At 44.0% G+C, this 13610-nt stretch overlaps 1 protein-coding gene across 1 annotated transcript; it reads left to right on the top strand.

Annotated features, from left to right (window-relative positions):
- Nucleotides 1–103: 103 nt before the first annotated feature.
- On the top strand, nt 104–5387 carry plk2b (polo-like kinase 2b). Its single transcript, XM_084024444.1, has 14 exons — nt 104–321; nt 426–533; nt 651–767; nt 1047–1176; nt 1348–1531; nt 1733–1931; nt 2049–2196; nt 2324–2418; nt 2733–2865; nt 3035–3115; nt 3409–3568; nt 3881–4010; nt 4163–4273; nt 4399–5387. The coding sequence occupies exons 1-14, from the start codon at nt 139–141 to the stop codon at nt 4588–4590; spliced, it is 1971 nt and encodes a 656-aa protein (XP_083880570.1). The 5' UTR covers nt 104–138; the 3' UTR covers nt 4591–5387.
- Nucleotides 5388–13610: the final 8223 nt, after the last annotated feature.

Raw genomic sequence — 13610 nt, 5'->3', positions numbered from 1 at the left:
AGAGAGAGAGAGAGACAGAGAGAGAGAGGGGGGAGGGAGAGAGGGAGGCAGACGGGGTGGGGTGAGTGCCAGAGTATAAAAGTCCAGAGGCGGACTCCGGGCTGCATTCTGAGTGCGGGACGAACCGACCACCTCCTGATGGAAGTACAGAGAAACGCCGGGAGCCAACAGACGAACGGCAGCATGTGTGAATCAACGCAGAGGTCCAGCGAACCTCGCAGGAAGAGAACCGAGGAGCGCAGCGCGCCCTCGGAGATGGCCAGGATAATCACCGACCCCGCCACGGGGAAGTGCTACTGCCGTGGGAAAGTTTTGGGAAAGGTACATAATCACAGTAGTCGACCTTTTTTTAGGGGAGGGATTCATAGCATCGTAAACCCGACGAGGCAGCAATGTTAATGTATTTATTCCCCGTCTTTTTCCAGGGAGGCTTCGCTAAATGCTACGAGATGACCGACCTCTCCACCAGCAAAGTTTACGCGGCCAAAATCATTCCGCACGCGCGCGTCTCCAAGCCTCACCAACGGGAGAAGGTAAGCGCGCGCGGCTCTGCTTGGTGGCACCGGCTGCGGCTGTACGGCGGATCATCATCACCAAAGTCCTTCAAGTTCCTCTCGTGACCTTTTTTTTTTATCTTCTTCCCCTGCTAGATTGACCGAGAGATAGAGTTGCACCGACTCCTGCACCACAAGCACATTGTGCACTTTTATCACCATTTCGAGGACAAGGAGAACATCTACATCCTGTTGGAATACTGCAGTAGAAAAGTAAGTGACACCTGTCTTTCTTCCTGCACTTTGTTCTTGCACCTGCTGTGTTTTTAAATTTGGATAACACCTGCATTGCACCTAAAGTCAATGAGGCAGCACTCTGTCTACTAATAGTGTGAAGCAGCAGATCTATGTTTGTTCCCTACAGTTTTGTGACAGTAAAGAGAAAACAATTGCTATGGTTTTTCTATTTTTTTTCCTATTTCCTTTTATAGAATAATTACCTTTCAGGAAACAGCTTTTTAATCGTTCTATCTGTTTTTGGTGTCTTTGCAGTCGTTAGCCCACATCCTGAAAGCTCGCAAAGTCCTCACTGAGCCAGAGGTGCGTTATTATCTACGACAGATTGTATCTGGACTGAAGTACCTGCATGAACAAGAGATTCTTCACAGAGACTTGAAACTTGGTAAGGAATCTGACACAATTGTGGAGATGCATTCTGTACGGGGAGGGGGATATGTTTTTCTTTTTTATCTTCCTCTGTACTCGATTCATCAGAGGATCCGTGCAGTATTTAGCTTTTGATCCTGGCTAGGATATCAAGTGCTCATCATCACGTTCCCTTTCTTCCCTACAGGTAACTTCTTTGTGAGTGACTCGATGGAGCTGAAGGTCGGGGACTTTGGTCTGGCTGCCAAGTTGGAGCCGGCAGGGAACCGGAGGAAGACGATCTGTGGAACTCCCAACTACCTGTCCCCCGAGGTGCTCAACAAGCAGGGCCACGGCTGTGAATCAGACATCTGGGCTGTGGGCTGTGTAATGTGAGTAGGCGAGCTGTAAACTCACCATTAGGCACTTACACGTTTTAGCAACGCTAGAAATGATAATTGAATAGTCTGATAACAGATATTCTGTCTTAAAGGACAGCATCATATTTTACACACTTGTGCATTCTTGTCACTTGTCTGAGGAAGGTTTTTTTTTATGAAACCAACTCACGTATACCCTCTATCCCGTTCCAGGTACACCATGCTGTTAGGCAGGCCACCATTTGAGACCACCAACCTGAAGGAGACGTACAGGTGTATCAGAGAGGCGCGGTATTCCCTGCCCTCCTCTCTGTCGCCACAGTCTAAGCAGCTGATCACCAGCCTGCTCGCCAAGATCCCAGAGGACCGGCCTAACCTGGACCACATTCTGAGGCATGATTTCTTCACGCAGGTTAGACCCCATTTTCACCTCCCTCTCCGTCCGTCTCACTCAGTGTCCCTACATAGGAGTATAACAGTGACCCCCCCCCCCCATTCCCACCACTGAACCACTTTTGTTTCTCCACAGGGCTTCAGTCCGGAGCGTCTGTCGGCTAGCTGTTGTCACTCAGCACCAGATTTCCACGTATCTAGTCCCGCCAAGAGCTTCTTCAAGAAAGCCGCCGCCGCGCTCTTTGGTGGGAAGAGAGACAAAGTCAAATACTACGAGACCCTGAGTGAGTGTTACATCAACCTCACTTAGACGATAGCAAACACAATCCTCACACATACTGCTCTGATTTCAGTTTTGCTGGTTCAAAGTCCACGTTCTGAAATGTTGTGCGCTGTCATTGGCTTTGACAGATAAGTTGACCAAAGAGGAAGAGGAGATCTACAAGCTGCAGCATGACCTGGAGAGAACCGTCATCAGCCAACAACAGAGCAAGAAGATTTCCGAGGTAAGAGCTCGACACAAACTGTATATTTACGAGATTTAAGAGTGTAGGCGATGCCGGGGGCACATTATTCACACAGCCATTAAATGAATAGCTAGGTTTGAGATCTCACGTTGAGGAGAATCCAATGAGTCATTCTGATGCAGCACTACAAGTTCATAATGGCATAATTTCAGAGAGAAAACACGAAAAGCACTTATTTTTCAACCTTTTAATCCAACCACTCCGCGTCTGTGGGTGACTGCTGAGTCATAGTAGGAAGAGATTATCCAAACTTGCAGCTTCTAACCTCTGCCGTCACCGTTTCTCACTTTCAGAATGGAAGTCCACTTCCGCCGTCTGCCGAGAGCCCCGTTGGCCCGGCAACGGAGAGCCAGTCACCGACGACGCGAGATACCATTCGCCTGATCGTCAGGGGAAGTCTGGGGAGCTGCAGCAGCAGCAGCGAATGTAAGCTCACCAGCCTCATTTCACACACACAGACGGACATATATTAATGTTATTTAGATAGGAAGATAGAGAGATCTAATGCACCAGCTAGGGTGCAAAGTGATTTATTGTACTGTGCCGACATAATATCAACCCAAGTGACCCCTGGCTGTTGTTGTTGTTCATAAAGGTCTGGAAGACAGCACCACAGGCAGCGTGGCGGAGACTGTTGCAAGCGTGTTGAGGGGATGTCTGGAGAATATGCCTAAAGGTGAGTCAGCTTATATATGTACTTGTCGATCAGGTGATTCCACATGGAATGTTCTCGTGATACAACTGTATATCATTTTCTGTATTTGACCTTGAAATGTCTACTCAACTAGCACATGTAGATTATTTTTCCATGTTTAGCTTCCAGAGATGCACAGCCACGTTCCCTCTTTGCTCATTTAAAACATAAATTTGAGTTTCAGTGCACCTGGAGGAAATGTCATGGTTAAGTTAAGTCTCGGGTACTTTTACATCGTATTTAAATCCTCCTCCTCCTTTGTTCTCACCTTGCAGCCGACGTCATTCCTCAGGGCTCAAACAGCTGCAATCTTCAATGGGTGACTAAATGGGTGGACTACTCCAACAAGTACGGCTTCGGCTACCAATTGTCTGATCACGCTGTGGGAGTTCTCTTCAACAACGGCACTCACATGAGCCTCCTGCCAGACAGAAAGTACGCACCATACTATGTTTCCCCCCCACCTTCAGTTTGACAGTTATTAGACACTACGTTTAACGGAGACGGCTTGTTAATGCATGCTGTAGTGTGTGGAACTGTTTTGAAGTCAGTGGTTTGACTAAAGCACCAAATTGAATGGATGCCTCCACGTGTTACATTTCAGTACATTCAAGTTTTTAAGCTAGAGCAATACATTCGCTAAGGAATTCCAAACCATTTTGAATGTCAAAGAGATCCATTCCTCTTTGGTCCATGTTTATGTGAATGGTTTTGTAACTCTTCATCTCCTCCTCTCCCTCTCTTCAGGACCATCCATTACTATGCAGAGTTGGGCCAGCGCTCCGTCTTTCCCACTTGCGAGGTTCCTGAACACTTTGTGGGCCAGGTGACTGTGCTCAAGTACTTCTCCCACTACATGGAGGAGAACCTCATGGATGTAAGTTTAATCTCTCTATTCGCACACTCCCCTCGCTCTAATCCATATCTCTCTTCCCATCTTTTGTCTTTCCATCCCCCGAAGCATTAGAAATGTTATCTTTCACGTTGCAGCTTGTCTAATCCTCCTGTGTTGCTCTTTTGCTTTGTCAGGGTGGGGACCTGGGGAGTATGACGGACGCACACATGCCCAGACTCTACCTGCTGCAGTGGCTCAAGTCCGACCGCGCCCTCATGATGCTCTTTAACGACGGAACTTTCCAGGTAAACACACACGGAAGCACAGCCGTTGCTGGGCACCCAACAGCAAACACGACAGCAATGATCTTTTACCCCAAATTGATAGAGAATGAACAAATAAATAAAAATGTTTCCTTTAATCTCCATAGATCAACTTCTACCACGACCACACCAAGATCATCCTGTGCTGCCAGAGGGACGAGTACATGCTGACGTACATCAACGAGGACCGCGTTTCCAAAACCTTCAAACTCAGCTCCCTGCTGACGTCCGGATGCCCCACCGACCTGCGCGAACGCATGGTGTACTCCCTGAACATGCTTCTGCAGAGGTGCAGCTAAACCTACAACAATGGGAATCTGGAGACAGGCACGTCGGACTGTGCTACTGCAGTGCTGCAGTGGAACCCATGATTCACGAGGAATGTGTGTGGGAAGGACACATCTGAGGACGGACCTGTGAAAAGTTAATTAACATTCCTTGACTGTTGCACCTTCATGACTGAGCAGAGGCGCAGGTGGAAAAAAAAGAGAACGCGAACGGACTCCTGTGGGTGGAAGAATGCAACGTAGCAGAAAGACGGCGGATCGTAAAGGGTTGATTTGTATGTTGGCTGTTGGAGGAGAGGGAAGACTGAGCATGTTGGAGCGAGTATGTTGGTACGAACGTGAACCCTGCTGTTTGGGAAAGAGTCATGTCGGAGAAATGAACGCTGGGCTGGCACCAGCTGAAATGTGTATAGTTTAGTTGGAGCTCTTTTTTTATACAGGCAACCCATAAACTGATGCTCTGGATGTAATCAGAGCTAGACTGTAATATTTGTAAATGATGTACAGTGTATGTGACCGCCAACTGCAGAGAAATGATTTGCTAGTGTGTGTGTGTGTGTGTGCGTGTGTGTGTGTGTGTGAGGGGTGTGACATCTCACTAACGTTTAAAACTGTGATTTATTCTCTTTAATGATGGATTCACATTGAGATGGAAACCAGAGGGATGATGTGAGGGGGAGAGAATTACATGAAAAACAGTACCAGGGATTCTGTAAGGATCCCTTAAGAGCCATTATCACCATGGTAGAAAATGTCCTGAATAACTTATTGTGTAAAAGAAAAAAAAAGTGCAGTATTTATTTATTTAATAATAAAGAGCATTTTCTGAAAAAAACTTCTCCTGAGTACTTGTCCTTCTCTTTGAGTGTTTGTACCCGCTTTTATTTTCAGAAACACAATATTTGCCTTCGTCTGCTCAAAGATGCATTTCAACCAAACCTGGAAGTGAACTGGTTTCATAAGCAAGAACCAATTCCTGAGCTCTTGTGCTCTATGTCGTGAGAATAAGATTAATTCACACGCATATCTGTGCATTGATCCAAGTCAAAGGAGTTATCTTTGAACTCTGACGAGAGCGTTACACGATAGACACGTTTACAGAGAAGTGGTTTATATTCTGGCCCCGTCTTTGCTGAGTTTTCCTTCCGCCGTGATAAATGCAAGATGGCAAAGATGACTTTGAGTGTGCGGTGCAGGCCTGACCTTGGCTTACAGGGAACGCCTACAAACAAGGGCACTGATCAACAAGATGGGCCAGCTGGGTGGTTCAGAACCACAGAGGGGAAGACGGCTAAACAGAGACATGCACCTGGAGGGAGAGACGCTAATAAAATTGCCAGACTGTTGTACTATGTCAGTGATTGCATCAGAGCTTTAGAGGCGAATATCCTTACGCATCCTTTCACATTCACTGTAACCATGGAAACAAGCAACCAATTCGGGGAGAGTCGGAAATCAATGAAAGCTGGCACAGATTCCCCTCGCTGAAAGTAACACTCGTGCGGAAATCCTAACTTGTGTCTTTTGCCACTGATTGGCTGCGGCTCTCCACGCGTGTTTGATCCGGCGGCCCGTCGAACACCTCGTCGAACACCTCGCCGCCTCTCGAGCTTATGTAATGACGGAAGTTGAACATGGATGTTTGAGTCATCCCTTTGGATGGTTTTCGCTCAGAATATCTGCGCTCTTCAGAGTTCAATAATGAATGCCTCATGCATAAGCGCACACACAGTGACAGGAAGTAGCCTACGAGAGCAAAGAGCAGGAATTATTCATGACGACACCTCCAGGTCTGAGGGCGCGTGTTTTGACAGTAATGGCCCCGGGAATGGATGCCACGGTCAGACGGAAATAGATTTGGTTGTTGATGGGAAGTTTTTTTGGCCTTCCAGTGCGTATTTATTGTTGCAGCATCCCCATCAGATGGATGCAACGGGATGCGGGATGATAACAGACTGCTGCATCTTCTTCACGCGATAAGCAAGAGGAAAAGAGACAGTTTCTCTGAGGTTATGAGAGGGAAAACATTCCCTAGTCCAATGAGGATTTCTGTAAGCGAAATAATTCAGGTCACGTCAGGGTGTTTTCGGTGAATCAGCAATTGTTTGCTGATCGGCTTTATTGGCCCCATGGGAACTTCCAGCACAACACGTGGAGAAACTAATTAGAAAACCCTGCGGGGTTCAAAAAGCCAAGAGTGCGAGTTCACTTGATGTTCTTAGTGTCAGTGGCTCACGACGCTGCTAGTTTGCAGTATCACCCACACAAAGCTGCTGCTCCTCGGCGGTGCCACGTTGACGGAGGGGGAACGTCGTGTGCATGGGGACTCTGCAACGAGTCTAAGCTGAAGTGACAAAGGGGATCTTTATACCTCAGCTTTCGATCATGAAGTTTTCTGCAGCCGGAGCAGTGAGTCAGTTTGGCATTTAAAGTGATAGTAGGTAGAAAAAAAAACGAAAGAAAGAAAAAACACGCTTTGATATGTGCACACAATGCGATGCACTTTGGGGATTTGAAGGCCTTTGCATATCAAATGTCAGCACTCCTCCTCCTACTATGTGGACAAAAACAGATGTAGCATGGAGGGAGCTGGGATGACTGTAGCTTCGCCCATCCTCTGTTGTAGCCTCCAGTATCGACCGGAGATGAGAAATGCACAGCAGTCAAGCTCACGGAGTTGCGAGTGCAAACTTTTTCAGATGCAGTCCTTCCGAGAAAAGAAGCAGCGAGATTGTGTTCAAGCATCCTAAAAAGTGTATGTGTGATTGCCGTTCCCTCCAGATGTTCCAATCTGTATAATGTTGAGAATGAGTCACCATGTATGGTGGAGTGGTGTAGTGCTCATGCTACTTTCTCTCCTGTAATTTCCTACAATCATTTCATATAAAAGTTTTCTTTCCTGGTTGAAAATAGAACCTGTGGGATTGCTACAATAGCTCTATTCAGTATTTCTCGCTTTATCGATGGGTCCAAATACTGGCAAGACTTTTAACAACTAAGCAGGAAAGATTAGAGGGGGAATTAAGACAGTGAAAGCCCTCAAATCCAAACCATGAAAGCAAACCTCTTAGCATTTGTTCATCACTACTTACGTTTCCTTTTTGTCAATTTAGGAGATTAGTTTTTAGTACATGCAGTGCCTCTCAGTCAGGTCAAACAAATACAGTCAGCTTCACATGAGCCAAACTAGAATATGATTTATTGCAATAAATGGTTAAAACCTTAACAAGAAACCCCTGACTTCAATCAATCAAAATATAAAATTTGCATAAAGCTCCAGGCATCCATTAAATGTTTGGACTTTGTGTTTTATTACATGAATGTAATGGAGGTTCTCTTGATGCAGACATTAATCACCCATGTCAGACCAACTCAGCCGGAGCGGCCTGAGATGAACCGTTGCAGCCAGCCTTCGTCACACTGCTGCTGGATCGTGGCGAACGCTGTCATCAGCATCAGAAAGGCATTTTCACATACAGGGAATAAAAGCACAAAGCATAAACAATACATCAAAGTACTGCAGTCATATGCAGTGGACGAGCATCGCAGGCTGATCGTCATAGTTGAAATCTTCTTCTGTTCAGCTTCTATGACTAACGTCTCTTTCTACTGCAGCAGCACCCACCGCTGTGATGTCAGTAGAGAATGTTACTTCCTCGAAACCGGGTAATGGCGTGCTGAGTTTCTTTTTCTTTTTTTTTTTTTATAAAATCATCACATGAGTGTGTGTGGGCAGACAAAGGGCAAAGATAAGACTGAAGAGGGGAAAATGAGAAAAACTCTGTATGAGTTGCCACAGCAATGGAAAATTCAACACACTTAAAGTCATTTCTTATTAATAGAAATTATATACAATGCAAGGGATGTACTTTATTAGTAGAATATAACAAATAATGCTATATTATTGCAACTTTAGTGACAGGCTGTCTGCACTTCCTCTGTACTCAATATGAAAACCCTTGCACATTTGTGCCCAAAGACTATACTTTGTATGACAAGTATGCCAAAACATATATTCGATCATGCTCCTAGTTTCTGAGATAAAGTATGTTCCAAAAACAATTGTCCCATGTGACCAAAAAAAAACAGTTTGGCTGAATTGCTTCACATGTGAGCCCAGAAACACTTCAAGCAAAGGAAATTACACATTTCAGGTGTGGTCTCAAATGGGATATTGATACATTTCTCTCAGCCAGTCCAGTATTTCGGCTTCCTCTCAGTGGAGATAATTAAAAACAAAAATAAAAATGTTTTATTTTGTAAATCCATAGTTCATAACGGTAGCAGAAACAACTGTCTGTCTCTGCCCTAGGAGTTTAAACGTTTTGGGTCGTAATTCCTGTGGGTCCAAAAGTCAGCAGCATCAACCTCCACATCCTGTCATTAACACAGTAGAAATACAGATGATCATTGACATGCACTGGGTTGGGAGATAATTACTGTCTGAGCTCTCGCTGCAACAAACTAGAAATGGCATTCCATCCATACCAGCAAATGAAAGGGTGTGCTGCTGCAGCGGCTCTGAACTTCCCTTTCTCATATTCAAGTTCCTCTTTGCAAACTTGTCTGAGCTTGTCTTGTTGCTTATCAAGGACTTACTGACTATCTATCTATCTATCTATCTATCTATCTATCTATCTATCTATCTATCTATCTATCTATCTATCTATCTATCTATCTATCTATCTATCTATCTATCTATCTATCTATCTATCTATCCAACTAACTAACCAACTAACTAACTAACTAACTAACTAAAATCCAAACCAAAAGTTGATAACCAAGTTCATGCTTGAGTCATGCAAAGAAAAATGTGCGGTCTTCCTCCCATCATTCCATCACTATCACATGGTTCAAAAGCTATTTAGGCAGAGCCTGTTGGTGTCACTAAATGCAGAAAGTGGCTTCAAAGCAGCGTTTCGGTCCTGTGACTCACAGTATAGATAGAAGGACAAAGCAAATCCTACACACACACACACACACACACACACACACACACACACACACACACACACACACACACACACACACACACACACACACACACACCCTTTCGGACTGAGGTGGGGCTGCGTTGCTCAATAAGTTCTTACTTCTCCGGATCCACGCTAGAGGTTTATATTCACCTCTGCTGGATACAAAATTTTGTTTTTATAGGCCTAACAACAATGCAATGTGTAAGCCGCGTCTTTTTACATAAATATGTGTCAAAGTCATTGCTAGCAGATGGTTTGATAAAAGGATACAACTTGACTCCTTGTTACAACTGGCCCACACACATTAGTGCCCATAAAACGGCTGAGTAACAGCAACGCTGTGTGAAATGTGAATCTCTACAGACGTTCTTGCCCTTTGTTTATTTATTATGAGGGAGGATCAGAGTAATGATGTCAGCTGGGGGAAGATGCATCTCGAGAGAGGCAACTTTTTAGCTCTGATGACGCGAATTTCAGCACAAAACAGTTTCCAAAGCAACTGCGAGGAACAACAAGAGACATCACATTGTGATTCTTTTTCTGTGACGACCAATGTGTACGTACTGCTATTTATTCCCTTGTCGTTACATGCAGGGTATCAGCTGAATGTCAATAACTAAAACGAATCGCCTCTCATTACGCAGCTGCTTTAAGAATGACTGAATGGAATACCCTCTCATTGTAATGCAGACAGCAGTTGCACTGCAATAATGTCTGTCTGTTGGACATATCGCTGCCTTCTTCGTGTGTCTGGATGCTCTCACTCTCTGCTTGCTTCAGGGCGGAAGGTAAAACACGAGGACAAAGAGGGAACAGGACGGTCTGGCATGGGGCTAGCGTGGAAGGACGCCGTTTCCGGGGGATTCGTCTGACAGCCCCGTCAAAGAGCCAATCAGTGCATCATCTCTGATAATAGAAACGCCGTCTCCACTGGCTCTTGCCATTGAGCTGAGTGGGAGACACGCTGCTGTTTCCATGGCAACTGACATTCTCATCCTCGCCCGCACGTTAACACCCGGCTTCAATTTATCTGGCTGCTCTCCGTTAGTCACCCCAGGTGCACAACTACCCAGTGTCAGAGGGGTATGCAGCAACAACTTTGGCGTCGGACATCATCAAGTATTTATTTAATTTTATTTGGTAGTTATATGGTATATACTATACTGTATATAGCGTGTCTGTAGGGACCAAGGGGCAGAGTAAAAGGGCGCACCGGCTGCTGCCCGAGATGTGGATAAGATAAAAATGTAAAATATTTTCAGAAAAAAAAACATATAATAATATAATAAATGGAAACAAATAATATTTTTTTTTCTATCTCTAGGGTGGATCCAGAGAAGAATAATATTTAGCTGGAAACTTATTGAGCAACACAGCCCCACCTAAATCCAAAAGTGTGTGTGTGCGTGTGTGTGTGTGTTTGTGTGTGTGTGTGTGTGTGTGTGTGTGTGTGTGTGTGTAGGATTTGCTATATATTTAAATATCTAAAGAAAATCGTCATAGTGATACAAATATCCTGTGAATCCAAGAAGTAACCATCAAAAACAATCTAATATTATAAATATGTCATCTGTCATCATATGACATCTGTTTCTAAGATTACAATGTTGCTTTTTTAAGCTACCGTGACCATGAATGATTGAGAACCTCCTGATGCCAAAGCCTTCAACTAGCCAAATGTGACGATCCGTACTGCCAGTTACTGTTAACCATTTGGCAGGACAATAGTTGTCAGTGTTTGTATTCCTTTCAGGGGAAGCGGACAGGAACACATCCTCCTGGATATCCTCTGTTTGGCCTGCAGACGAGATGGGAACAATCAACCAGATGAGTTTAGGGATAAAGGAGGAGGAGGACTGCAAACTTCAAATCCCCTGTGTATCATAGGACTAAGTGAATAGAAATTATATATAAAATTATGAAAATTATGATTATGATTATGATCCAGCAACATGGAGGTGGTATTGCTGGTGTTATTCAGATGATGTTATTGCATGGCGTCATGCCGTACGATCTCCTCAGGGGCAGATAAATCTAACAGGTAATTAACTAAAAAAAAGATTTTCCCCAAGGGGGAATTTTGTTGCCATGGTAACGAATTTTGTCACACATCATTAACAAAGCAACGCAAATACATTTTCACCTTTTTTCTTGTAAAATACGAAATACTTTCACCTTTCAGGGCCTTGAAAAATAACCATTTAACTAGATGTTAGGTGTCAACTGAAAATGGGAGGATAGGATATTTAACTTTTAAAATTACAGAAAATAGTCTATAAACGGAAATAGCTTCCAAAAAGAAATGCTGTATAAAAAGCCCAACTCACCATTTCAAACTTTTAATGTTAAATGATCACACATTTGAGACTGTTATCACAAATTGAAACAATTTGCACAAACTTTTAAAATCCTATTTCTAAAATGTTTGTTTTGGTTTGCAGTGTCTGTTTTAACGTCCATATAAGGGCTTGCTGTCAGCCTACAAGATGAGTTTACTGTCCGTGCCGATGAGCAGGTGTCATCATGCACCGCCAGGCTCTGCTGAGTTCATTTGTGTGACTACCCCAGCTAAGTGCAGCAGCACAGACAAACAGCTTACTCACCTTCACTTCACAGTCATGTGTTGACTGTCAGTAATTGTACATTTTGTCTGCATCTGCGTGTGTGTTGACTAAAAGCCCACCTGGAGACCAGTATCTGGGCTTGACTAACACCTTTTAAATGTAGCCGCAATGTCATGTGCATTGGCATGGATTCACTGCAGCGCAGCGATCCGTGGATTCAAACCTCAGCCTCGTCACTGTGGAGTTTTCCCGTTTTCCCGTATATGTTTGGGTTTTTCCCTCATTTTGTTCTCTAAGTACACGGACCAAAACTCCAAACTCTAGATTTGTTAAATGATTATCATGGCAGAAATAATTCACGATAATGATATTTTCACATCGTTATAGAACATTTGAAAAAGAAAAAGATGATTTCATTTCAAATGAGACAAGCTGGTACAATATAATAACACTGATATGCTGTCTAGATGTCCGTGCATTGGCAATAAAGACTATGACATTTTAATACTTGAGTACATTTATCTGATAATCCTTCTGTACTTTCTATCTGTGAACTAAACTTCAACTTGAACTGCTCTAAATTTTTGAGGGCACAACTGTCAGGGTTTATATGTATCGTGTGGTTACTGACTATAGGTTTAATTACTACTGTGTGGCCACACACACACACACACACACACACACACACACACACACACACACACACACACACACACACACAGGTATTTCCAAAGGACTGGGTGTGTTGACAGATTGTTTTGGAGGGATAAATCACATCTCTGACATTTTCACTGTACGCCCATGCTGCGGTGGACCCCCGATCATACCCTGAATAGGAATAAACAACTGTAGAAAACAGGATAAAGCCTTTATGTTCATTATCAGCCTGTGTGTTTTGTTGGATACAGTCCACAGCACTTATCATGAACAAGTCCAGCTCTCTCAACTCTCAATAATTGGATACGGGTGGTAGAAAGTATTCTCCTTGGCTACCCTTCTCATTCACAAATACCTTCTGCGTAGGAACTACGTCCACAAGCAAGTCCAGACACGCCTCAGAGTCCAACCCTCAAACCTCCCATGTCAAGAATGAGGAAGATAGCTACTTGGGCAATCCATGTGACTTGTAGTATTTTTTATAATCTATCTCTGGGCAGAAGAAGCCGTTGTTCATTGTTCCTTATGTTTTTTTTAATGTGTGGATCCATTGTCCAAAACCACAGGAAGATAATGGTGCCCAGATATCATGTGAGACGCATGTGTCTGAAGTCATGAGGTGGGCGCCAGTTATCTTGGTGGGGATTAGATAGATATCAGCCTAATGCATTTGACTGGAGACCTCGGATGGGAATACACACAGCGAGAGAAAGACACACACTAGACACATGCACACCTCAAAGCGTTTCCCAACTGCATGTATTTTGGGGATCCAGGAAGTGCTGCAAAAAGCACTATAATTATAGTCATTGTATTTTTGTTGCTGTCACTGTAA

Source organism: Eutrigla gurnardus, assembly GCF_963514095.1.
Source record: "Eutrigla gurnardus genome assembly, chromosome: 13".
Taxonomy (NCBI): Eukaryota; Metazoa; Chordata; class Actinopteri; order Perciformes; family Triglidae; genus Eutrigla; species Eutrigla gurnardus.
The sequence above is the reverse complement of the archived record's forward strand: the minus strand, read 5'-3'. Positions and strand labels throughout refer to the sequence as shown.

Coding starts and splice junctions, on each gene's coding strand:
- plk2b (XM_084024444.1), top strand. CDS start 139: ATGGAAGTACAGAGAAACGCCGGGAGCCAACAGACGAACGGCAGCATG. Junction 322..425: donor GTGGGAAAGTTTTGGGAAAG/GTACATAATCAC, acceptor GTCTTTTTCCAG/GGAGGCTTCGCTAAATGCTA. Junction 534..650: donor AGCCTCACCAACGGGAGAAG/GTAAGCGCGCGC, acceptor TTCCCCTGCTAG/ATTGACCGAGAGATAGAGTT.